This window comes from Chenopodium quinoa, unplaced genomic scaffold, assembly GCF_001683475.1.
Source record: "Chenopodium quinoa cultivar QQ74 unplaced genomic scaffold, ASM168347v1, whole genome shotgun sequence".
Taxonomy (NCBI): domain Eukaryota; kingdom Viridiplantae; phylum Streptophyta; class Magnoliopsida; order Caryophyllales; family Amaranthaceae; genus Chenopodium; species Chenopodium quinoa.
In genome coordinates, this window is record NW_018745413.1 from 5,164,860 (window position 1) to 5,174,582 (window position 9,723).

Below are 9,723 nucleotides of genomic sequence, written 5' to 3' on the forward strand. Positions count from 1 at the left end.
ACTTTTGTCTATTTAGCTTTGATGTACTTGACAGGTTCTTATATGCAACGAAGTTCTAGAGTCAGAACGGAGCATGGAATAAGGTCTAAGGATGAGATGTGGATGAGCATAGAAGACAATCAGAAGCCAAGTTCCTTGAGCGAGGAACTGAAGCTTCAGAGTCGAGGCTTCACTGTGTTCCAAGGAGTCTATTGTATCTTTATTATTTATTTTAGGCTTCTTGTATATATGTTAAGTACATTATTAATTGATAGGATTTAAGTGGATTTAATTTCAGCTTATAAAGATTTTATTTTCCTTCCTTTCACGAGATTTAATTTTATATTTTATTTCGGAAAATTATCTTTTAAGTAAAAATATCTTTTTTATTAAAAGATTTTCTGTTCTGATTTTATCCTAACATTTTGGAAAATCTGACTTGGTAAAACTATTTTTTAAACGGCTTTTACTTGTTAAAGGAGGTTGAGAAAATAAAGGAACCACTTCCTTATTGTGTGCTTCAGCTTGCTGCCCAAGCATCCACGAACTGCACTTCCTTATTTCATGAAGTTGTGGTGTAGTGGGAGCTAAGGAAAACGTAAGGTTTTCAACTGCTTTCCTCCTGTATAAATAGGATTAGTTTTCAACTCATAACTATTTTCATCAACCACATGAGTAGATACATCACCTGTTACTTGAAAATCCTCATCATTGTGTATCTCCATATCCTCTTTCATATGTGCAATTACAAAAACATTCATAAAACAAGATGAAAATGTATTACAATATAGTTATTGCTGAAGTCTTTAAGAATGACAATTTCACTTACCTTGATTCATTTGAACATCACCATCAAATAAATGCTCATTCATATTTGATTTAACGTTGTATAAAATCCCAATTTTAGCACAATGTAATTCTAATAGCCAAATATAATGCAACGTGTAAACAACAAAAAATTATTATATATAAACTACCTTTATTCATTTCAACCTCATTATCAGCATTTTCATTCAAATCCTCTACAATTCCTTCGATATCTTGTATGTCTGCAATGTACAATTATAAAAAAGTAATTTTTTTTAAAAGTATACAATGACGCCACAAATCCCTTATATTGAAAGGACAATTCTATTTTAATTTCATAGTTCATTAAAAGGAACCAATGGCTTTTACCTTCATCTTGACCAATATTTTTTTGATGTGCATTTGATTGTACGTGATTATTACTAATGGCTGTATTAAGGAAGACATATATTGATTTTTATGTTACTCTGAGTTATAAACATTTAGATAATTCAAATATTCATATCACATACCTTGTTCCACAACTATCTATCTTAGTCACATTTTGGCTCTTCTTCATCTTCTTATTTTCTTTTTTGCTTTCCACTAAACTTGTCAAGGATGCTGAAATGCGCTTGATACCCAAGGATTGCATTCTATACTTATTATCCTGAATCCTCTTTAACCTTTGTTGTTCATACTCATTTTGTTGGCCACTATTCTTGTCAGAAGTATTAATTCCAACTTTCTCCATCATTAAACCTGGACTAAAAGTGTTAATAACTATATACCATATAATCATTAGTTTACATCATAAATTACTATATCATGCAACTTTTCTAGATCATGATTTATAAAGCGTAATATATCCAACAAAAATTGTATAAAAATGTCAAACTATAACATTAGTGAAAGAAAATTAATTTAAAAAATTAATTTAAAGAAACAAAAATCATGTAATATAATCATCATCGTCCTCATCTCCATCATTATCACATTCTTCTTCACCATCAGTGTCATTGTCTGTATCAAAATCAAATTCATTATCTTCGATTTCATTATCATTGACAACTTTGGGTTGATTTTGATCAGTTGCATCAATGATTATGTCATCAATATCATCTCTTTGGTCATAAAATTGATAAGGAGTGTCCTTTAAGTCATGAGCCGATAAGAAAACATTAGGAACAGCTCCTGAGTCACTTTGTTGTAAAGCATTCTCATCTAAATCGACATTTTCATTTTCTGGGACGTTGTATTGATTTCGCGGATGGGTCTTAATCACAACCAACTAGCTTGTATCAAATCCGACTCTAACAAAAAATACTTGTTGGGCTTGAGACATAAGCATAAATGGCTCATCAATAATTAGCTTACATTTAGTGTTAACACTAACTACACCGCATTTGTCAATCTTAACCCCTTTACTAATCTTATGAACATCCCACCAATCACAACGAAACAAGATCACACGCTTTCCCTCTAAATACTGCAGCATAATTATGTCATTAAGCACCCCAAAGTAGTCAATATTTTTTGACTCTGCAATTCCTTTAACCATAACACCAGAATTCTGATTTTTTCTCTTCTTTTCAATGTCCTTAGTATGAAAGCTGAATCCATTAGCCAAATATCCACCAAAACACTGGAAACCTCTAAACGACCCTAAAGCCAAAGTTTTTAAATCTTTGACAACTTGATCCTCACTTTCTGGCAATGTTGTAACCTGGTTCGATATGAGAGGGTTAGTTAAGTGTTAATTAGAATTAAAATATATATATATATATTTAAGTATTATCATACCCGATCTTGAAACCATTCTACCAAATTTTTATCAGATCCCGCTTCTGCATATTCACTGTTAAAAAAAGGAAAACTATTGTTATACAAGTGTCTAAATACTTTGAATAACATAAAATAAATTAAGGAAAATAAGAAAGTTCATACTTTAAGTATGACTCAGTTTCGTCGCAATTTTTAAGCACATATTCTCGAGCTTGTATCAAGTCTTCGGTAGTTAGAGATTTAGATTTAGCCTTTCCCAAGGGAGCGCCAAATGATGCAAATATTGATAATCCCTTATAAGCATCAGTTTCTTCTTCTGCATTCCTCTCTAACATGTTATATTTAGTCTCCATATCATTTAAATATCTTGAACAGAAGAACATACACTCCTCTATTATATATCCTTCTGCAATGGATCCCTCCGGTCTATTTTTATTGCGAACATATGATTTGAATTTTCGTAATAACCTGTAAGACAACACTATAAATTATGAATATATGTTCATGTTAACAAAGAAATTTCACAATTCATTCAAAATAAATAAATACCTTTCAATAGGATACATCCATCGATAATGAACTGGCCCTGCTATCTTAGCTTCCTCAGCTAAGTGAACACATAAGTGCACCATTACATCAAAAAAAGAGGGAAGAAAAATCTTTTCCATTTAACACAAGGTGATTGCAATATGATCCTCAAGATCATTCAAGTCCTCTAATTTTAAAGTCTTGGAACACAAATTCTTAAAAAATGCACTCAATTTAGTAATCACCTCGTACACTTTAGAAGATGATACTCCACGAATTGCCAACGGCAACAATTCCTCTAAAAGCACATGACAATCATGCGTTTTAAGTCCCCATATTTTACGCATCTCAAGATTGATGCACTTAGAAAAGTTAGATGAATACCCATCCGGAACTTTAATATCCTCCAAAAATTTGTACACTGTTAATTTTTGAGCTTTGGATAATGTATAAGGTACTGGTGGCATATGCCATTTTCCGTCAATCAATTTCGGAGCAAGATGCTTCATAATCTTTACATGTTTTAAATCATGTCTAGCTTTAATATTGTCTTTGCTTTTACCTTCAATGTCGAGTAAAGTGCCAAGAATATTATCACAAACATTTTTTTCGATATGCATAACATCAAGATTATGACGAAGCAAGAGGTTATTCCAATAAGGCAATTTAAAAAATATACTCTGCTTTTTCCAATTGTCATTTCTCTTTGGTAACTTACTGGTTTTCCCAAACTTCATACCTTCAAGATCCTTAACTTGCTCTAATATTTCACTACCTGATAATTTCTTTGGTGGACCCCTTGTTTCAACTTTACCATTAAAAGACTTATTGTGTCTCCATTTGTGATCAGCAGGTAAAAAGCAACGATGATCCATATAACAACACTTACCACAATTAGGTAATCTAGTTGAAGAGGTTTCATTCAAACAACGGGGACAAGCCTTATAGCCCTTAGTAGACCACCCAGATAATTTAGCATAAGCTGGAAAATCGTTGATGGTCCATAAGAGAGCTGCATGCATAGGAAAATATTCATTTTTTGATGCATCATAAGTCTTAGCCCCGAATTCCCACAATTGCTTTAGCTCTTCAACTAAAGGTTGTAAGTATACATCAATATTATTTCCTGGTGCACTTTTGCCTGGAATTAACAAAGATAGCATAGTATAAGGTTGTTTCATACACATCCATGGCGGGAGATTATACACAACAATCACTACTGGCCTTATGCTATAATCACTTCTTAAACCACCAAATGGATTAAATCCATCAGATGCCAAACCTAAACTGACGTTCTGAGAATCTGCAGAAAATGACTTATATGTCACATCAAAATGTTTCCATGCTTTACTATCTGCTGAATGCCTAAGAACTCCGTCATCTTCCCGCTTATCTTTATGCCATCTCATTTCATTAGCAGTTTTAGAAGACATAAACAACCTTTGTATCCTTAGTGTTAATGGGAAATATCGTAGCACCTTAGGGGAAGTTGCGTCACGTTTAGTATCACATACAATACACTTTTTAAGGTTAGCATTCTCTTTCCAAAATAATATACAATCATTTTCACATGCTTCAATCTTCTCATAATCAAAACCAAAATCAGTAATCATTTTACGTGCTTCATAGTATGTTGATGGCACATTTGAATCACTAGGTAACACACTTTTAAACATTTTAAGCATACTTGTAAAAGCTTTGTTACTTATACCTTCCATACACTTAATCTGGAACAACTTTAATATAAATGACAACTTTGAAAAGTTATCACAACCAGGGTATAAACGTTGTTAAGCATCTCTCATCAAATTTTCAAAAGATTCAACTCCCTTTGTACCCTTAACATGCTCATTATCATCTGGCTCTCCCTCTTTTGGTTGGTTATTAAGTTCATCTAGAATGTCATTTGAGCTCATTGGCCCATGAGCCTCATATATCATATCAAAGATTTCATCTTGACCCTTATCATCACCTATTTCAATTCTACGTCGTTTTTCTTGAGGTTTAAATTCACCATGATAGATCCAACGAACATAACCTTTCACCATTCCATTTAATAGCAAATCATCATAAATCTCTTCCCTTGTATTGTGCCGACTATTGTTACATCGATTACAAGGGCAAGGGACTTTAGTTTCCTCTTCCTCATCATCAATACTACTAGATTGATCGGTAAAAGCAAAGTCTAAAAACTCTGTCACCCCATTTATGTACAATGTATGAGTTTTATCATCACAACCCATCCATTCCAACCTTTTCCTTATTAAAAGATTTGAAGTATCCATATCTTTAGTGAAAAAGTAGCTACAAGATACATAATTAGAAAAAAAAAAAAACTTTCAATACATGTGAGCATTTGAACGTAATTCTGCAGGAAAATTTATATGAATACATAAGCCCCACCTAAGAACTAAGCACTACTTATAGCTTCTTATTAATAATGGTAAAATAAAACATCATGATTTATCTTAAAAACACACAAATTAATATTTATGATGCCTCGAAAGATCAAAATACTCTAATAACTACTATCACAAATGTAAAATAAAAAAAATAAAGTTAATTAATATGCATAAAACCATGTAATCTATGAGTTAAAGTTTGTTAGCTTAGTAGGGATTGAGGGAACAATGTATATAGAGAAACAAGAGCCAATGTTTCAAAGAAGCACTTTAAAAGTCTTACCAAAAGTCTTTCTAAGAACTGATGAACAAGAATGATTGGCTTAAAATTGTCACCTAGGGGGTGTTTGGTAAATGGGAATTCAGGGCGGGAATGAGAATTTTCATCCCAAATAAAACAAAATCTCTTGTTTGTTAGATGGGATTGGAATTAAATAAGGGAATGGGATTGGGAATAAATGAGTTGAATTCCCACCATTTTATTACCTAGGGAGGGTAGGTAATAAATGGGTGGGAATGAGAATAAGTAGAAAATGACATTTTTTTCATTCATGAAAAAAAGGAGGAGAAAGATTAATAAGGGTAATTTTGTATTTTTGTTATTTATTCCCCATCTATTCTCATCCACTACCCAAACAAAGTATTGTCATATTTTTCTATATTCTCAACAATCAATTCCCAATCCCATTCCCATATTTTAATCCCCAAACTCTCATTCCCACATTCCAAACGCCCCGCTAGAGTATTATATTGATCTAACACAAGTTAACTTTACCTTGAGCATCTCATGTTTTAAGTTATTGAGTTTAAAAACAAATACTCTAAATATATTTACACCTAACATCTGTTACTAAAAAGTTATGTATACATGATATATTTTGTTCTATTTTTGCACTTGTTGATGCGTTGAAAACTACTCTTTTTTAAGAAAAAAAAAAAACACTAGTTTCATGATTTAATAGTTTTTTTTTTCTTGAAACTTGTATTAACATAAAAATAAAAGTTTCTTTATAATAAAACTAAGAATACAGGATCCTATCTAGCCAAAACTAGAGTAATCTAATTTGAGCACCAGAAATATGATATAAGATTTAGTCCAGTTAGACATATAATACTATATTACTTCGTATATGTTTAGCCGCCAAAAGTACCCACCCATGGAACAATTGGATTACTAGCTTTAATATGCAAATCAAAATTATAATTTCATACTACACATCTGCACCAACGCTATTTTATCTTATTATAGTGCATAATACTAGTGCTAAAAAAACGCTACTATTAGAATGCCAATGAAAAGTCACAGCAAAACTATAATAATCTAACCAAATATCGGAAGCCTCACTATACTTTATAATGAATCTCAATAACCTTAACAATCGAACTAATTTAGCAAAAATTAATTTTTCTTTTGCAACATCCAATAATTCCAATTCGTTACAACAACCCTAATAACAAAATTGAAAAAAATTGCAAGAAACACACATACCTTGTCTCTGATTCCTGAAAGTCCTTTCCACTGAATAAATAATAATACCCGAATTGCAGCAATTGAAATCTACAAGCAAAATTGGGAAAATTATGATTACAATAAAATATATATATATATATATATATATATATATATATATATATATATATATATATATATATATATATATATATATATATATATATATATGTTAACTAGAAAATCAATATTAGAATACCTAACCGCAATTAAGGAATCCCAGCATCAATGATTGAACAATTGAAAGATTAAATTGAGCGGTGGCCAACAATATCTTCAATAGGTGAAGAAAAAAAATAAAACTTAAGGTAGAAAAAGAAATTTTGAAGGTTGAAGGAACTTCTGCTTATGTTGTAGGTTTTTCTTTTATTTTTTTTTTGTCAGACTAGAGGGAACGTAAGAGTGTAGGTATAATTTAGTGGGAACTTTTTATTTTAGGCGGCTATTTTTTTATTTAAGGCGGTTGTTTTAATTTTGTTAAAAAAATTTAGGTCATTGTTTTTAAATTTAAAAAATTTCACATACTAGTATGTACAAATGTACTCCATGATGAGAGGAATCCCGACTAAAATATACTTGCTACAAAATGTTTCGTGGCTAAATAGAATGTTTGCCACAAATATTTTTTTGTCGTGGCAAAATATATCTATAAAACAAAAGGAATTATTGTGAAAGCTATTATCCTGTGGCAAGATGTAAAATTGCCACAATTTTAAAAATCTCGTGGCATAAATCGTGGCACAAGTATTAAATTGTAGTAGTGACGACCTCCCATAAGTTCACAGTAACCCAAAGTTGTTTAGCTGCAAAGGCTAGCAAGACAAGTTCTTTTTTATGAGCGTCCCTAATGACTTTCCTATTAGGAGGGCATTCTTTCGGTCTCACCCTCGTTTTGGCCATATTATCGAGAGAGAACATGGTATTCAAGAGTATAGGGCTTTTGATTATTTTAATGCTGAAAAGATTAACATTGGGGGTGGAAAGAGCTAGACTATTCCTAAGGTGTGGCTTCCGAATGTGAATAATATTCTAGGCAATGCGCCATTATCTTATATCGGTCTATGCTGGACTGACGATTATGGTACTTACTTCACATTTTGAGTTTTGCTTTTATTTCTTCTTAGTCATGGTTCAAAAAATCTTTTGTATTACTGCTTAATGTTCTTATATGTATGTATATTGGCTGTAATCTGCTCATTGGTTATCATCTCAGTTTTATTATTGTTGTTATCATTATTTACTCTTTTTTTTAAAAGAACAAACAGTTCTCTGACACTTTCTGCTATGTACAAGGCCCCAAAAACTTAGACAACAAAGCTCTAGGGTTGTCTTCTGACGGCAAAAAGGTGATTTCACGCTGCCCTCCATCTCCTAGGCGTGCCTTTGATACCCTTGCATCCTTCTGTTCTTGCACCCTAGCTCGAAATCCGAAAATAGGGGCTGAAGAAATGGCCGACAAGTAAACAAGGAGAAATCAGCTCCTGGTATCTCTTGCCAACAGGCGCGGTGGAGGAACGACCGCTGTTTCTTCCAAAAAGGAAGATGAGCAGCCCTCTAAGTGAGCTAAGGCTGGCTTTCGGGAACAAAGGCCTCCGTCTCCCCTTTAAAATGTTGATCCTGTCACAAAAGGTAGCAACGTTATGCCGATAAAGAATGTCGGCCCGGGTGGCATGGTGATAAAAGATAATACAGACTCTCCACCCCAGGCCCAGGTCACGACCCCAGTCTCCGTCAAACCTCGACATGCCGGACCAGTTGGTTCTGATGTCAGCATTCCGTGCATTACCTATCAAGCCAATCAATGGATTAAGCATCCGGAAGGGAAGATTCCGGACAAAGTTCTTAAGAGGGTTGTGTAGACACCCATTTGTGTATCCCCAAAACTAAACCCAGTGATGAGTACTTTTCACGTCGAATCATAATCGAATGAAAGTGAAAGTGTGGAAAGTCTAGTGTTGCAGTTAGTTTTATTTCTTTCCTTTCTCTCTGTTTTTGAAAACCTATTTTAAGAAAACAGCTAATTCAGTTCGGTTTGGTCCATGTCAAGGGTACAATAATAGTGTAGTTGGGTTGGGTTTGAAAAGAGCTTTCCAACGATATATTATAAGCCCAATTCCGATGAATAATGAGGAAGTTATGGCCAAATTACTAAACTGGACCCGATTTGATATTTATGTGCAGCCCAATGATCTAGAGGAGGGCCTATTATGGTTTATCATTCCTAATGTAATTAGGATTGATTATATTCTTCTAGAATCTTCTAGAAGGTTCTTTTGAATCCTAATTTAATTAGCATTGATAAATTGACTTTAGTTGACTTTTTTAGAGTTTCAATCAGAATAAAAGAAGTGTTTTTAAGGAAAATACAATTTTTCCCTCTCGTACGTTTAAAATTTATCAAAAGAAAACGCATGGAAAATTATTTCTAGCGCCATACGACAGCTCTGTCGCCTGGCGACAAACCTGGCGTCTGGCGACAGGTGCGTGTTTGGCGTTGTGGTCGTGTTTTATTCTTTTCGAAACTCTGATTCGTTTTCTATCATATCCGGCTGATTTTCTTTATAAATAGCCTCCTAAAACCTCCATTTTTAATCGTCAACAAGAATCAATTCTCATCAATTCTTATGAATTCTTTCTAATTCAACTCTAACTAATTCTCCTCAAGAATCTCTTGATTGCTCTCTCTCTCTCTTTTCTAAACTAGCCTTTTGCACACAAAATTCCGCATTCACA

The 9,723-nt window shown here is 33.0% G+C and overlaps 1 protein-coding gene and 2 long non-coding RNA genes across 4 annotated transcripts; all 3 read right to left on the minus strand.

Moving 5' to 3' along the window:
- Positions 1–646: 646 nt before the first annotated feature.
- LOC110713425 lies at positions 647–1,312 on the minus strand. Of its 2 annotated transcripts, XR_002509913.1 has the most exons (4): positions 1,299–1,312; positions 1,156–1,215; positions 957–1,028; positions 647–709 (listed from the first exon to the last, which is right to left on the minus strand). It is a non-coding gene; the product is annotated as an uncharacterized LOC110713425 (long non-coding RNA). The 2 variants fall into 2 exon arrangements; XR_002509912.1 differs by lacking the exon at positions 647–709 and having other exon boundaries at positions 848–1,028.
- A 26-nt stretch (positions 1,313–1,338) lies between these two features.
- Positions 1,339–7,599, minus strand: LOC110713427. Its single transcript, XR_002509914.1, has 3 exons — positions 7,190–7,599; positions 6,970–7,038; positions 1,339–1,527 (listed from the first exon to the last, which is right to left on the minus strand). It is a non-coding gene; the product is annotated as an uncharacterized LOC110713427 (long non-coding RNA).
- Positions 2,019–4,789, minus strand: LOC110713426. The gene is made up of 3 exons (XM_021891878.1): positions 2,713–4,789; positions 2,569–2,623; positions 2,019–2,491 (listed from the first exon to the last, which is right to left on the minus strand). The coding sequence occupies exon 1, from the start codon at positions 4,761–4,763 to the stop codon at positions 3,219–3,221; it is 1,545 nt and encodes a 514-aa protein (XP_021747570.1). The 5' UTR covers positions 4,764–4,789; the 3' UTR covers positions 2,019–2,491; positions 2,569–2,623; positions 2,713–3,218.
- Positions 7,600–9,723: the final 2,124 nt, after the last annotated feature.

Bases quoted from the DNA above. Each gene is read 5' to 3' on its own strand.
- LOC110713426 (XM_021891878.1), bottom strand. From the start codon at position 4,763: ATGCTTAAAATGTTTAAAAGTGTGTTACCTAGTGATTCAAATGTGCCA.